Source organism: Harpia harpyja, chromosome 1 (assembly GCF_026419915.1).
Source record: "Harpia harpyja isolate bHarHar1 chromosome 1, bHarHar1 primary haplotype, whole genome shotgun sequence".
In the NCBI taxonomy this organism is placed as follows: Eukaryota; Metazoa; Chordata; class Aves; order Accipitriformes; family Accipitridae; genus Harpia; species Harpia harpyja.
Genome location: NC_068940.1, coordinates 31,760,055 through 31,775,891, shown reverse-complemented (window position 1 = coordinate 31,775,891; position 15,837 = coordinate 31,760,055). Strand labels below are relative to the sequence as shown.

At 48.0% G+C, this 15,837-nt stretch overlaps 1 protein-coding gene across 1 annotated transcript in view; it reads left to right on the top strand.

Annotated features, from left to right (window-relative positions):
* The first annotated feature begins 1,346 nt into the window (after nt 1–1,346).
* The window catches only part of COL20A1 (collagen type XX alpha 1 chain), a 52,371-nt gene continuing 37,880 nt past the window's right edge, over nt 1,347–15,837 (top strand). The window contains exons 1-10 of the mRNA XM_052785515.1: nt 1,347–1,575; nt 5,221–5,305; nt 7,778–7,888; nt 9,606–9,749; nt 9,991–10,149; nt 11,031–11,231; nt 12,421–12,576; nt 13,296–13,415; nt 13,588–13,752; nt 15,331–15,495. Coding sequence (XP_052641475.1) covers nt 5,233–5,305; nt 7,778–7,888; nt 9,606–9,749; nt 9,991–10,149; nt 11,031–11,231; nt 12,421–12,576; nt 13,296–13,415; nt 13,588–13,752; nt 15,331–15,495 — 1,294 coding nt within the window. The 5' untranslated portion in view covers nt 1,347–1,575; nt 5,221–5,232. The remainder of the gene's footprint in view (nt 1,576–5,220; nt 5,306–7,777; nt 7,889–9,605; nt 9,750–9,990; nt 10,150–11,030; nt 11,232–12,420; nt 12,577–13,295; nt 13,416–13,587; nt 13,753–15,330; nt 15,496–15,837) is intronic.

Below are 15,837 nucleotides of genomic sequence, written 5' to 3'. Positions count from 1 at the left end.
CTTCCAGCCTCTAAGTGAAACCAGACAATCTTTTAAGCCATTTGTCAATATACTCACAGTTGTTATTTCTAGCCATTCAGTGCACAAGCAAAGCAACATCCATCTGCCTTTTTGCTTATTAAATTCTGGTTCGTGTTGCTGTTCAGGGAGGGGTTGGATGTCTGTGGTGGCCCCAAGGTTTAATCCAGAGTGTTGGGCTTGAACTAAAGTCAAAGCTGGGAGACCACAGGATTTTGTGGCCACCTTGGGAAAGGTAGGCCAGAAAACAACCACCTGAACATAAGCACTGGAAGCAGCTCCAGATTTTTCTGACGTGAACAGAGTGCACATTTTAGCTCTGGAACTGAATTCCCTGAAAGCGAAGTGCAGGAGATCTGTGCTCTTTCCTTTCTCACCTGCTCCTTGTTTTAAAGTAAGCTGTAGCAAATCTGAGCAACTACTGAAATCCAGTAGGAATTACAGAAGAGGTAATTTGTGATATATACATGTAGGGCAGTGACAACTCTCTCTCCACAGGCTACCAAATGCTCCACGTTTTGTCTTAACAAGATTTAAGTGATTCCTTTTGGTGTTATCCTTTGGCCTGTATATGGTGATGTTTTTAAATACCTACTAGATTATAAAGCGAGATGGCAACGAACTACCAAATGTTTCTTTAGTGTGCACAAATATTTAAAAACTATAATTTTTTTTTGGTTTTCTATCTGAGTTGACACTTTCAAAGGTGCCTGTGTTTTCCTATAGACCGGCAATTGCGAGTTTGTTGCAACTAGCTCTGTTGCAATGGGAGACTGGTGCTGACAGTCCCCAGAGATGCAGCTGAAAATCTGGCCTCCATTTGTAACGCAAAATGCCACTGTCAGTTGTTCCATTCCTGGCAATGAGGACAAAATCTTTCTGAAAAAGTTTTGGCACGGAGCTGGGCGGCTCTCCCAAGCACTCTTGGGGTTGAGGACCACATGCCGGTGGAGGTCAGGGCTGTATCCCACAGCTGGGAAGTCTGCAGCACCGTCGAGCTCCAGTTCATGATTCAGCCTCTGGCCTTGCAAAACTTACAGATGTGCTTAATTTCCTTAAACAAATGCAATGCAATTTGCCTTCAGTGCAAACACGGGGCTCTCAAAAATATTTAATGGGATGTGAATGGGGCCGGACTGACTTCATCCCTGGGAGTCTGACAGTGGGCGGGAGCCACGACTTGTTGCTGCGCTCTAGGAAATCAGCGTGCGGCTTCCTAGACATATATTTAGTATTTAGTTAGCAAAACCACTAAAAGCCATTTACTGTTTTTCATAGAAGCAGTCTCTCCCTTTTCGTGCACGCTTTATCTAGCTGCACGCAGGGGCCAAGCAACGCTCTCCGCTGCATGGTGAGAGGGAGGTGGGGGAATCGCTGTCCCTCTCCCCCTGTTCTCCCTCCCCTTCCTTATCCCTCCTGACGTCTGGGAATTGAAATCTCTAATCACGCCGAAGAGCAGACGAGGCGCCAGGGCTGCTTCTCCCACAATTTAAGAATGTAGCTGGATTCGTCGCACCTCCCGACTGATTCCAGGGAAAGCCGTGCCGCTCCACAGAGGTCTGTGGCTCGTTTCCCTTTGGGACTGGGATCGCAGGGATGCCGAGGAGGGGCTGGGTTGTTTTGGGGCATGTGTGTGTATTGGCGGTGCGGGGAACTTCTGCAGGGTTTTGCTTTCTGGGAAACTTTGGAACTGGTGCAGCTCAGCTCAGGGCAGTGCTGCCGATGCTGCGCAGGGGTGGCAGGGATCATCCTCTTATGGTGAAGTAGCTTCAAAGCTCACATTTGCTTCAGGTCAGCTCTAAATATTGCCAGGACTGCTTTAGCGATTCTTTCGGAGCGATAGCTGTGAGAAATGCGCTTTCTTTGGTGGTTTGGGTTTTTTTTTCCTTCTATTTTGTGGTTAATAGTATAAAACCTGTGGGAAACTGCTGCCAGAGAGGACAGTACTTGGCAGGTTTGTTAGCCATGGCAGTTGTCTGGGTGGGTTTTTCCCACTTGGAGGTATGGTGTGGGTCTGCATCAAGCTGACGTTCCTAAGCCTGCCTGGGCTGTGGGGAGCTGCAAATGCTCAGCCTAGAAGTGAAACTTGTGCCTTACTTTTTCGAGACTGGTGCTGGGGTAATTGAGACTTTTTGTTCAATAGTGGAACTGAAATACAGGAGATTTCCAGGAGAGAACAGGAAGGCTTTGATGAATGTGATTTTTTTAGTCTGTTTTAGGTCCTTTAACTGTCAAAGCACTCGGGGAGCGTGGGGCAGATTTATTCCCTGCAGCTGGCTTCCTCGGGCAGGTCGCTGGTCTCTTCTGCAGGGCTGTCCCTGGCGCTGCTTGCATGTCTGGCAGCGAGCAGGCCATGAGGTGACATTGCTTCTGCCAGCACTTCTGTGCAGAGATGGTGATGGCCTCTGGGATGAGGAAATGTCCCCAGACTGTGGCTGTAGTGGGTGGAAATAATTCACAGTGCCCTCAAATCCCCACTTTATTTGTGCTGATTTAAACACAGGGCAGGGATTTTTTGCATAGGCTTTTTTTTTCCTTTCATTAAAGTGACTACTTTTAAAATTTCCTGTACAAATAAGGGGAACTCCAACTGCCTTAACCTCCAAATCCCCTCTGAGCACACAGCTGGGGCAAGTGGGAAGCGGTGTCATGTCCCCCCCCATTTTCCAGGTCCTGGAAATACTCACCACATGCTCCATGTGTTGCTGTCTCCAAATTCCTTCCCTGGGCAAGTAATGGGAGAGAGTCATCGGCGTGCCGGAGGCTCCCTGCCCGCCAGCAGGTTGATGTCACCGTGGTCCCCTCCGTCCTGGGGTCCAGAGCTCAGGCTGGCTGGCTGGTGGCACCAGCGAGGGCACAAATGGATGGGAAGGGACCACGGAGACCCAGAGTGGGGTCTTGGGGTCTAGCAGGTAACCTGCAGAGAGGGAATTCTGCAGGGTGAGAAGAGATAGCTCCTCCAGCCATGTGTTTTCCACCACTGCAGACAGGTGCATTTGTTATTCCTGCTTTGCAGGTAGGAAAATGAGAGTTGGAGAAGAGGCAAAATAGCGATGGGTTTGCCTCTGAGCTAGGAAGAAGAGATGAAGTCCATGCTCCTTGCTTCAGTCGCAGTAAAGATCTACACCCTGGGGACTTATTAGATCCAACCTGGGTTAATATTAAACCCATCCTTACTGACACAGCAGGGTGGAAGCTCCTGGCTGAATCGGACCCTGCAGTTCAGTGCAGGCTGGAGAAGTCCATGTGTTTATTCCACCGGATTTCGGATCCCGTACAACAAAAAAAATATATCCTGGTTAACATGAAAAGATCATACAGAATCCACAAACACTTTTGCCGGAGTTTGGCATCCCGTTTGCCAGCAGACCCACGGGGAAGTTGCAAGGAAATCAAGAGCAGTTTGGTGGCATTGCAAAATGGCACAAATGGACTTTTGATTCAGGGACTTTTTAAAAATGCAGGCTTCTTGCTGTTGTTTGCCACATGTACCTCTGCAGCCAGGGCAGGCTTTGCTTTTCTTGAGGTGACAGTCAGATTCCTGAAACCCACCTGTAAAATGTTTGCTGTTTTTTATAAGTAATGACTTCATTTTATTAGCTGGAAAGAAAAAAGCAAGTGTTCCCCATGGCTAAGGGCTTCAGTTACACTGCAGTTGTTCCATACAACCTGATCTTCAATCAAAAAAAAAAAAAAAAATCACAGACTGAGTAGGGTGGTTAACATCTCCCTGTTATAACTTGTATATTTTTCCATTCATTCTTACAGCAATTTATAACTGATTTAAACCCTGGGAGATCATGGCTGGGTCACTCAAGTGCATATTTATTTTTCCTTGAAATCACTAAAAAGCTGATGTATTTGAAGGGAAATAGGCATTTGCCAGGAGCCTCTACATACCTGTCCATCAAAATGAATAGAAGCGAAATGTCACTGCAGACAGCAGCGGAAGAAACTTGTGTATGGTCTGGTTCTGCCAAAAGCAATAAGGCTGAAATGTGTAGCACAAAAATGACAGATGCCAATGATGCATTGCAAAAGGCCAAGAGCATATGTTTTAAACCTGGTATATTGAGACCGAGAGGAGGGGGAGGCACTGTTCCCATCAGGGTGGTTTTATGCTGATGTAACATTTCTGACCTGTCCTGGTTTTGGCTGGGGTAGAATTAATTTTCGTCCTAGTAGCTGGTATAATGTTGTGTTTTGGATTTTGTGGTGTTTAGTTGCCAGCTGGGGTTAAACCATGACAGGATCCAAACTGAGTAAAACTGAAATCCAGGCCAGCAAAGATAACTGAAGGTGCTCGAGGTCTGTCAGCTGTAGGCTGTCTGCCCTTAGCCTGCCAGCTTTGTCAATGCTGCAGAGGTTATTTCTAAGTCAAACTGATGCTCTGCTGCGATTAAGTCTGTAACTGCATCTGTTTTCAGTCTGTTCAGGTGAGCAAGTTAAAACAAGGCTATCCCAACAAGTCCTGAATGTAACTTCTCGGGAACTCCACTGCAAAATAAGAAATTGTTTCTAAACTGTTGACATATAAACTCAGCTAGGTCTGTGGTATCCCTCCTGCTGCATAATCGCTTTATCACAGTGACCGCAGGGTCATTAAATCTGTGGCATGAGGAGCTTGTCTGCCAAAGAGTGTTCCTCTAAATGCTTTTCCCCTGATGATCAGTGCATGCATTGCAGGGACGTGAGAAAGGTGCTGTGTGTTTACATACCTATACTGATTTTGGTCATGATAATTGGAATTAATTACTTCTGTATGATTTAAACCAGAATTTGTTCTGGAATCTATGTCCATCCAGTGATTTGGCCAATGTTGCCATGATCAGAGCAGAACCCAGCACCTATTGTACCGCTGTTGAGATTGTCCTACCAAAAGAGCAGTGCCCATGTCCAGGACTAAGCAGGCTGAGAGGAGTGTACTAGGTCAAAGCCTACTCCCCATCAGGTTTATAAAGGCAATTTGGTACTGGTCCAAGTCATTGAACACCTGTATTGGAGAGATCGAGAATATAAAATGATATATAGGAATCTCAGGAAAATTCATATGTGCTTCTCCATCCACCCTTTCAGTGCTGTCAATGATACATAGAGCTGTAGATCTCAGCTTGTGGTCCCTTAACTGAGAACTGCAAAAAACTGGGTTTTGACATGGTGAAATGTAATTTTTACTTCTTCCTGATGTTTGCCCTTTTGTAGGTCCTAGTCACCATGCTGATTCACACTTGTTTCTTTTTTGCCTGCCTGCCTGTGGCGAGCCATGTGTGGGGACGAGCGGGCCAAGGTAAGGAGCCCTCCTGCCCTTGCTCTGGGCAATTCCCTATGGTTTGGCTGTCACCTGGGTTAGCCCAGTCCTTGCCCGAGCCCTTCCTGTTGGCAGTGGCACCGCATGTGAGGGACATTCCCAATCACACGCAGGATTTCAGGGGGCTGCTGTGCTCTGGTGTCTGTTGGTGAAGCTCCAAACAGCCTGTTCCCACACACGAAGAGCAACAGGAGATCAGGGGGCCCAGTTGGGGAGAGTATCTCGATCCCTCCCCACCCTGCAAAGCCTGTCCTCATCACTGGCAGCAGTTCAGTATGCCGCTCCCTTGCACCAGGGATGCATTTCAGCCAGTATAAAAGCAACGAAGGGTGCTTATGTGATCTGCAAATGGAGCTCGGGAAAGAGGAAGAAAAAGGGTGTTGCTTCTGTTAGTTACTGCGCTCTGAAACTACTGCTTTGGACGTATATGGTGATACGTGGTGCAACATCTGGATAAGAAAGCACATGAGGCGCATTCCTCCTGTAACATATAGTGCTCCCATGGTGCCAAAAATGACCAGAAAATACCTATAGCACCCCACCATAGCCTTTCTGATGTCGAAGATCCAGCTTTATATTATGTTTGACCAGCACAAAGATTTCTAGAGAGGTGATGGCACTTCAGAGTTTGGAGATATGTGTCTCCATGCTGTGTATCTTCTGCAGTTAAGTCTGGGCTTAACTCCCTATCAGCTGGAGAGCAAGGTTAGAGCATCAAATAGCACATATCCAACACAGGGCAGGGAAACAGTGGAGCTTTCATGGCACTGGGGTTCATTTGCATCCAGTACATAATGGCTCTTTAGAGGATGCTGTCCTTTCTGATCTGTCTGGAGACATTCTTGCGTTTTTAGCTTCTGGGCTCCTAGAGTGATGGCCGAGGAGCTGGACCACACTTGGCCAAAAGAAGACAGCTCCATGTTTAATCTAACTATGAATTCCCCTTCTTGTTCCATGATCTCTAACCATTTCTCTTAGGCGTGATTCTGGGATTTGATTTTGCCCCTCACCCCTCTTCCCCATGTTTTCTTTCTTTCTTCCCCTTCAGATTTGCCCGGGCTGAGATGTGAATCTGAGCTTTGTTTCCCCAAAATAGTTATCTGCTTGTTGGGCAGCCTGCAGGAAGTCTCTGCAAGGAAAGGTTAAGGCACAGATGTTGGGCTGAGACAAGCAAGCCCTCACTGCCAGCTCTCACTGTTTTCTGGGCTGTGACTTCATGGCAAAGATGTCAGGAGATGTCTGGGCATCATGCAAGACCAGATTAGGGATTTGAGGAGTCCTGTGCAACACAGTTTGCCAGCACTGAGCCGGACACTCCAGGTCACCCTAAGCTTTTTTTATGAGTAATGGTAAAGGGAAAGAGATTGGTAACAACTGCAAATGAGGGGGGTGTTTGAGTGCAGATGCTTACAGTGCACAGGCAAAGGATGCGCTCACTCATTGCAAATTAGGGCAGACTGCTGGAAAGGCAGCTGTAGGTACAGTGTCGGGAAGGAGGGGAAATAAATCTGCTGAGTTGCCATCCTATATCCAGCCAAGTGAAAAGGTTTCATATGGTGACATTTGTACGACAGTACAGCTATGTTTTACCAAGGAATCATTGATTCAAAGAGTGACATATGAGTTCAGACATCTAGCTGGGGTTTAAAAGATATCTGTGAAATCTGGAGATGATAAGGGAATGTGCTCTTTCTTCTTTTTACCTCCTTGTCTGATTTTATTTTTTTCCTTAGGATTTGTTATTTAGTTTGCTGCTCCCTGCAGCAAATTGATACAAGCTGGTGCCCATGAGTTATGGACTTGCCAGGAACTGTAGAAAAACAATCAGGTTTTCTTTCTTTTTCTCCCCCCCCCCCTTTTTTTTTTCTTTCTAAACCCAACTGGTCCTTGGAGATGCCTCTGAAGTGATCTATCTGCAGAAGTATGGGATCCATCACCTGGGGAATTTTTGTATTCCTCAGCAGCCCAAGACTATTGAAGGGCCTCACTGAGCCCTTTTATCTATTTCCCACCCTCCCACGTCAGATGTTTGCACTAAACACACTTGCTGAAAAAAACCATTCTGCATGAAAGCTCCCAGGAGAGTCCTCCAAAATGTGAGGGGTGCAGAGAAAGCCCTCACCTCTATGGTAGGCCGTTTTCCCTGTTTGCAGCAGTATCTATTAAGGTCTTATCTGAGCGCCTGAGAAACTCCTCTTCGCATAGGGTGGAGGCTACAGATTTGCAGTGACTCATGGTGGGTTTCCTAGCAGAGGTGCAGGGGGACTGCAGAAGTTTCCATGCAGCATCAGGGGATGCTGAGGACTTGCATGGGATGGTGAAGGTTTCCTCTGCACTGCAACTGTTCCCATGTCCGTAGAGGAGATGATAGCATATGTGGTGTTTTGTGGGTGCATATACAGAGGGAGGAATTGCCTCCATAACAGCACGGACACGTCTCCTCCTCCCCAGGGTCAGGCCGGCTGAAACTCACTGTCCTTTCGGAAGACAGGCTCCAAATGAAATGGAAAGAGACTGAAGGGAACATCAATGGCTACAAAGTCCGGGTAAAGCCCATGGCAGGTATGTGCTAATGGGTTGGATGTCAGACCCAGCAGAGATTTGTGTATGAGTGAGGGACTGAGCTCCACCTTTTGACTGGGGGACAACATGACTTAAGTAAGAGCATTATTTAGATCTTAAGGTGATAGAGATGAGGCAGAGGGAATTATCCACTGGTTGCTCCGGTTTCAAGTGTTGATTACCAAGTTCAAAACTTTCCACTGGGCTGTACACGCAGCATGAACAAGAAGACTTTCTGGCCACCGTGAGAGCAGTCCGTAGTGCCATGTCAGTGCAGGCACAGTCCCTTTATCACTCATTCACAAGAGGGAGATGACATTCATCCCCTTTCATCCTAGGGGAAAGCCTTAGCCAGAAAGTGTTGCTTTTTGGGACTGTGTAAGGAAAAAAAGACGAGGAAAGGTTCATTGTCTGGAAGTCCTTGATCCCATGTGTGTGGGGGGGGCTGAGCCCCCTGGCTCCTTGCCCCAGCCGAGCTCCAGCTCTCCAACTTTGGACACTGAACCTGGTGGTGTTGGAAGGACACGACATCCCTCGGTGGGGAGCAACGGTTGGAGGCAACCTTAGTCTTGGCTGGCATTTGGTTTTCGGTTGCTGCCGCTCTCCCAGCGAGCCGGAGAAGGGAGCTGCCAAGCAGGAGTGCGTGCAGCAGAGCTCTTGTGATCATACACCCGCTTTTAGCTCAGCCCCCACCTGTTTCCCAAGCTGGAGCAGGAGGTTTCTCATTCCTTCCCTGCCCTGCTCCTCCCTGGGCCTCAGCTCCGTGAAGAACGATGAGCATCCCGGGAATGCAGGGAATCCCCGCCAGCGCTCCCGGCACATGCCTGAGGCTTTCCCTCTGCGTAGGCTGGGGAGCTCCATCTCCAGTCTCCAGCCCTAGGCATGAGCGCAGGGATGGCTGGGTCAGAAACACATCCATGTCCATAGTTTAAATCTCATAGACCAGAGGTTTTTAGGGAGCTAGTTTGCCTCTCTCCCTTTGTTTTGTGTAGCACGGAGACCCTGGTGCAGCGCTGGCTGCTGCTTTGCAGAGCTGCCTTGCTTTATCTGCTGGATGCTGTGCCAGCACAGAAATGCCCCAGTTCCTGGCTGGTTGAGGCATCACAGCCCCAGGACAGGTCCCACAGCCCCAGGACAGGTCCCACAGCCCCAAGATATGACTGGAGGTGTCTGGAGGCAGTGCCGGCCCCAGAAATGAGCTGTCTCCTTGCAGAGAGCAGCTGCCCTTGGGAGAGATGGGGCTTGCAGAGACGGCACAGCGAGAGTGGCTGGGATAAGTAAGAGGAGTCCCAAGTGCTAGGGATGACCTCCAAAACCACCAAGCCACTTCCTCACTTTCTCATGTATGACCTCAAGCACATCAATTGGTTGGGTGTTTTCATAAGCAGTTTTTACTAGTAACTGCCCAGTCTTTACCGTCTTAAGACCAGCTTTTCACTCAGCAACTGAGAAATTGGTGATAACTGCACTAATGTTGGATGGGAACTGGTTTTCCATTTTGGGCATGTATCAGGGATTTAAAAAAACCCAAATGTTCTCAACTCTGGATTGAGAAAAAGAGTAAAAATCAGAGATTCACAAAATAAATAATAAAAAAAAGAAAGAGTTGACTGAGGTCCCTAGGCAGACATTCCCTGCATTTCAGCTGTGCTTTTGCTACTGTCAGCTTAAATTTAAGTTCTAACAGTCTCTGAACTGTGGTTTCATCCCACCTCAGGGGACTCGGAGCAAGAAGTCATGCTGAAAACCAAGACTCCCAAAGCCACAGTGGGGGGGCTGAGCCCTACCAAGGAATACACGCTGCAGGTCTATGTGCTCAACGGCTCCCAGGAAGCCCTGTTTGCCAAGAGGAAATTTGTGAGTAAGTAGATAGCACTACATTTTACCATTCAGAGAGCTTCCGAGGTTCTTGGAGATGTGGCTCCGAAGAGCTCATCCTCCAGCGTATGCCCTGTAGACTATGCTGCAATCACAGAGCCTGTTATTATTTTGGTGGAAAGGTTAGAAAGGGGGATGGTGAAGGCCCAGGAGATGAAGGATGGACTGTGACTCACAGACATGTCTAGATTGACTCTTTCTCCCTGTTTTTGGTTTTCCTACAGTAGAGGAGCTAAAAAATGCATCCCAGACTAGAAATAACCGAAGAAACTCAGGAGCTGCTTCAGGAAAGAATCTCACCTCTTCGGGGAGCTCAGCAGCCGAGCACAGCGGGGTGGCAGAGGCCACCCCACCACCCCTGAATGCTGTCTTGACACAGCCAGGTGGGTGCACAGCTGTCCCTAAAACCAATCCCACCCTCCCCCTGCAACCCCTACTTCATCAGGGACATTCATTCAGTGAGACATGCTAGCCCAGTCTCATCCCTTGCGTGCCTCTCTGAACCACAAGAACACAGTAAGCAACCTAAACCTATTTGCCCCTCGTGCTAGCCAAACTGTCCAGCCTGACAAAGCACATCCATGCGTTCCTGGGAGTGACAGGTATTCAAATTAAGCAGCTAGAGTCAAATCCTTCAAATGAGAGCGGATCCTTTGAGAACAAGCTGCTCCCAAAGCACTGGGGCTAATGATGCCTGATTTCCTAGGCTGCAGATGGTCTACAAGAAGGTGTGAGCTCTCCCCTACAGCTGGGGACTGCATATAACTGCATAGATTCTCATGTGTCTACCAATAAGGTTTGCATGGGTTCAAAAAAACATTTATACATGTTGATGGAAGAAAGATCCATCAGGGCCATTATACAAGAAGACTGACAGTAACATAGGATGTTTCTGAGTCACACATTGCTGAGGTCTGGAGAGTACCGTGGGTATCAGGTGCCATGACATGTTTCCCCTCGTTTATGTTTTATAAACATTCCTTATTTTTCATCAGCAAAGATAATGGCAAGGACAAACTTTTGATGTGATCCATTACTGACATTATTATCAACTCATGAGTCCGCCTGCAGCCCTCTCAGAGAGGCATGAACGAAGATTGTCTTCTCTGTCTAACCACCCATTTGCAAAAGGTTGTAGGACTTTTATCCTCCCTGAGCCCCCTACACCTCTGTCAAATGTGGCTGAAATCAGCTGACGACTGCAGCAGGTTGCATGGGGATAATACACCTAGGGACAATGGGTTTTTTTCTCTTTGGAGCACAGCAAAGGACAAAGCTGAAAAGAAAAGGCAGAAGGGGACTCAGCCAAAGGGCTCGGGAGAAACCACAAGAAACCAGCCCGGTTTGGAGGCCAGCGTGACAGGAGCGACACCAACAACCACAAGATCATCCCAGCGCACTCCTGCAAACTCGGAGCGAGAGTCTCTAGGAAAAGAAAAAGCCCCAAAGGATTCATTGAGGCGAGGTGAGAGGGGTTTCAAACACGTCTTGCTGTCACCAAGATTTTCAAGAGTACAGATGCTGCTCATAGTGCTTTTAATTGCTAGGTCATGCTTTGAGGAACTGTCAGGAATAACTGGAGAAGTTTGGAGTTCTGCAGAACATCACAGATTTTAAGGCAAACTGGAACTAGACCAAAAATTCTTTCCAGACGGTTTAATTTATTGATTTGCCACTATTCTCTCTATTCATGTTGCCAACTCCTCCTGCTTCTGACAGATCCATGTAAGAGTTTGTATTCTTCAACAGACTCCCTAGCCATGGACCTTCCCAAGCCTTCAGAAGGAGAGGAGCACATAAGTGATGTTCATTACCCAACCTGCTCCACCTTCTGGACTTGTTCTTCATGTTTCACGGATAACTGATCCATGATGATCATTCAGATTCATCAGCTGAGACTGTGGCAGGGCAGATGGCTCACAGCACTGTTGAAGTGGTGGGAATGGGATTGGCCAGAGCATCCTCATTTTGTCCCTTGAGACCAATAGGAATCCATGGCTGTGAAAAGAGATAGGAGAGTAACCTCTCTGCAGCCCACTGAATCTTGATGGGATCATCTATTTCCCTCCACCAAAGATGAAAGATCCCCCATCCGAAAAATATTCGGGGAAAATGCATTCAATCAGCAACATGCCCTGTCTTATCCTCTGTTAAGCTGCAGGTCTGGGGTGGGGAGAAAGGCAGGGCTTGAGTATCTGTGATGCCAGCAGGTTTTTACGGAGAGATTGGATTTAATATAAAGCCACGAAATAATTATAGCCCACAGGGAATCTTGTGATGGAATGGAATTAAACAATCACCTGCAATTCTTGGAGACTTAGGCTAGATAAAAGGGAAGCGCTGGGCTGGGGCTGAGACGTAATGGAGCTGACAGCTTGCAGAGAGCAGTGTTTGGGTTAGGCACAGACTTCTTGACAGCTTTAACCCATTCTTTGCAGAAATGCAGCTGCACACCATTCAATTTCTTGGTACTGAGATGGGTTACCTCAGCCATGTGGTTTTCCCAAGATGCTGGGATGCGTCAGGCTGGCAGATGGTCCAATCCACCACCCAGACAAGGCCCTTCGCTGCAGATTTTCTTTTTATCTTAAAACTGAAGCAGTTTTTCCTCCTTTACAATTGTTTCTCTCAATATCAAACCTTATACCCTCCAGGTTCCCAGTTTCAGTGCAACACATCTGCAATGACTGATATCATCCTGCTTGTGGATGGATCCTGGAGCATTGGACGCAACAATTTCAAGCTCATTAAGGAGTTTCTGAGCAATCTGATTTCCCCATTCAGTATTGCCCAAGACAAGATAAGAGTAGGTAGGACACTTTCCTGTTTCCTGACCTTGGGAAGTCTGTGTTTGAAGGAGCCTTGGGCTCTGTTCCTGTGGTTATGTGCTCCTCTAAGGAGCTTTTATTCCTTTAGGGTGGTGTCCTGCTTGCTGCTCTTGACAACTTTTCCCACCTGGTAGCAAGCCCTGGCCTCTAGTGGCTGTAATAGTGAACAGAAGCAATATTTTCTGGGCAGCACCAGGTCAAGTGTTGGTGCTGAGATGCGTTTGGGATTTGCTACCTACCTCTGACGAGGTGCTCAGCCTCCACAGCACTGCACAGACAGATGCGGTGGCAATGCCGTGCTGGAGTTGCTCTGAGTTCAGCTAAGAACGGCGCTGCTTCCAGCTCTGAGTGATGCTGACGCTGGACAGGCTGTACATGAAACAGGACAGCGTAAATCCTTCCCACTCCTTGCAGCTGACTAGTTTGAAGCCCATTAACATCAAGACCTTATCAAATATTTCAGAGCATCACTGCAGGGGCAAGTCCCTCTGTACCCAGTGGGGTCTGAGGCATCCCCTTGCTGCCAGCATGACAAGGACCATGCAGAGAAGTGGAGCTAGAAACTGAATCTGCTCACCCCCACTCCCTTTCATTATTTCGTGGCATCCTCCATGGCAAGCCTGACACCACCTCCCCAAAACGGGTCTCCTCTTGCAGCTTACCTTGGCTCGCATGATGCCCATAGCTCTTACCTTCCCCAGGGCTGTCCCAGTACAGCAGCGATCCCCGCACAGAGTGGGATCTGAGCACTTACTCTACAAGGGACCAGGTGCTGGAGGCCGTGAGAAATTTGCGGTACAAGGGCGGCAACACCTTCACAGGTAACTCCATCTCGCAGGTCTCTGCTAAATGATCTGTGTGGCTGCAGTGGGGGAGGCTGATCCTGTGGGATGATATCCATGGGGACCAAAGCCACTGGGGAGCACAGAAAAGAGTAAAGGCAGGGGGGGTTGTCTGTGCTGTAGCACACCATCCATCTCTGCTCCTCCCCAGGTCTGGCACTGACCCACGTCCTGGAGCAGAATCTGAAACCAGATGCTGGTGCCCGGCTAGAAGCCGTGAAGTTGGTAATACTCCTGACTGATGGAAAATCCCAGGATGATGCCAACCTGGCTGCTCAGACCTTGAAAAACCTGGGCATAGAGATATTTGCCATTGGTAAGATCACAGCCATCGATAAGCCGTAGGACAAAGCCAACCTACTTTTGATGATCTTCAAATCGAAGGTTATGTTCCCTCAACTTTGATAGAAGCAACCTGGGTCTGTAAAACTAAGGTAGTGGGTAAGAACTCATTACATTGTGGCTGAGATGAAAATTAACTCATTTATTCAGCACAGGCAGCGTTTTCAAAGGCTATTTTGTTTGTTTAGAAAAAACATTCATTCACATGAGAGATTTCACACCTCCCATCTAAAGACCTTTGTAAGCCTCAGAGACCTGTGCCATGACAACAATATTCTCAGCTGTGGAATTAGGCAACAGAACATTGTGTTGGGGAGAGCAGGAGACCTCCTTTACAATTACTGCCTCTCACAACTTCCCATTTCTCTGAATAATATTGTTATGTGTTCTTCACTATCCAGCAGCAATAATGAGACACGAAATGGCCTTGAGCAGCTCTGTCCTTGATGACTACATGAGTCTGCTAGAGACTAACACATGAGCAATGAAGTAACATAGAAAACTCTCATAAAATTGCAGTCGCCAAAACTTTAAGTGCTAATTTATGTCAGGAACACACAAGCAAAAGTTTATTGCATAGTGTTATGTAGCTAAGTGGCTGGCACTGTGATTCCTTTCATGGAACGAGTGGAGCTGCTGAGCCTCGGCTGTATCTTGTGCGGCACAACAGACTAACATCTGTGTACCTGAAATCACTTGGAGATCTGTCCCTGGCTGGGGTCTTTGCCTTTCCTCTCTGGTTAGAGGAAGATCATGTTGTTTGGTCCTTAGACATCAGGACCTGAGTATTAATCTCAATAGCACCTTGGTTCTCACTGCAAGAACAAGGGAGAAGGAGGCTAGCAAAGCTGTTAAGGTAATGGTCTTGGTCTTGAGAAACCAGGTGGGGTCCCCATCTGGCAATGGTACTGCTTGGGCAATATTAAGGCAACCTTGAGCCTAGCACTGGGAAGCAAAGTAAGTTGTATGCTGTGGAGCTTGGTCTGCAGAGGGTTAATGAGGGTGGGGAGCAGAAGGATAGGAATGGAGGATACTCTGTGATGGTGGGGTTCTGCTAAATAAATGGTCTGATTTTTGCTCATCCCTGACACTCTTGAAATGCAATGTGATGTTCTGATGAAAAACAGACTCTCTGTGGGGAGCGCTGGCACCTCATAGATATAAAATTGTTGTTTATTCATTCACTCCTTCCCTCATTTATGCCAACTGCCTCTTAGGGTGAAAAAATATCTGCCTTCCCAGTAGCAATGCCTGCAAGTGATGAGGAGGCAGGAAAACAGGAGGATTCACTGGACTGTCTCCAGGCCACAAAAGACCTTCTGAGCCCATAGAGCTGAAAGCCCTTCCCAGGCTGGACTGGGGCTGTTGCTGCAGGGAAGCCCAAGGCCACTCTCAGTCACCACCACCCCACTGGAATGACTGGGAGGCTCTGCTTGGAGAGCAGGACGATGGTGGACCCATCCTGCCCCTGAACAAACAACACAGAAGCAGGATGCAGAAGCTGTTCCTCTCTGGGGAGTTTTCTCAGTCTCGTTCTCTGCTCTGGTTGCAGGGGTGAAGAACGCGGACGAGGCAGAGCTGAAGCAGGTGGCCTCGGAGCCTCTGGGGCTCACCGTGTACAACGTGCTGGATTTCCCACTGCTGAGCTCTCTAGTTGGCAGGCTCAACCGGGTCCTGTGCACCAGGATCAAAGAGAAGAGCAACAAGGAAAACGCAGGTGAAGTGAAACCTCCTCAGGGAGGGCTGAGCTTCCTTCTGCTCACCATCCACCTTCCTTGCCATCAGGACTGACCCTTTCTCATACCTTTCCCTCCATGAGCTCCGCCACCCTGTCAGCACCATCTAACTCTTCTCCTCCAGTGCTGATGTCCTTGCTCAGCCCTCTTGCTGCCCGACAACGGTCCTTGCCATGTCAATGTGTTGGCCAGTTTCTCCTGTGATCATTGCCTTCTACAAGACCGTCTGGATGCAGTTCTACCACTCTCACTCTACCGCAGACTCCCTGCTGTCTCTAACGTGTCACAGAGAGAAGTTACCTGTAGATGTTTCCATTCTGATG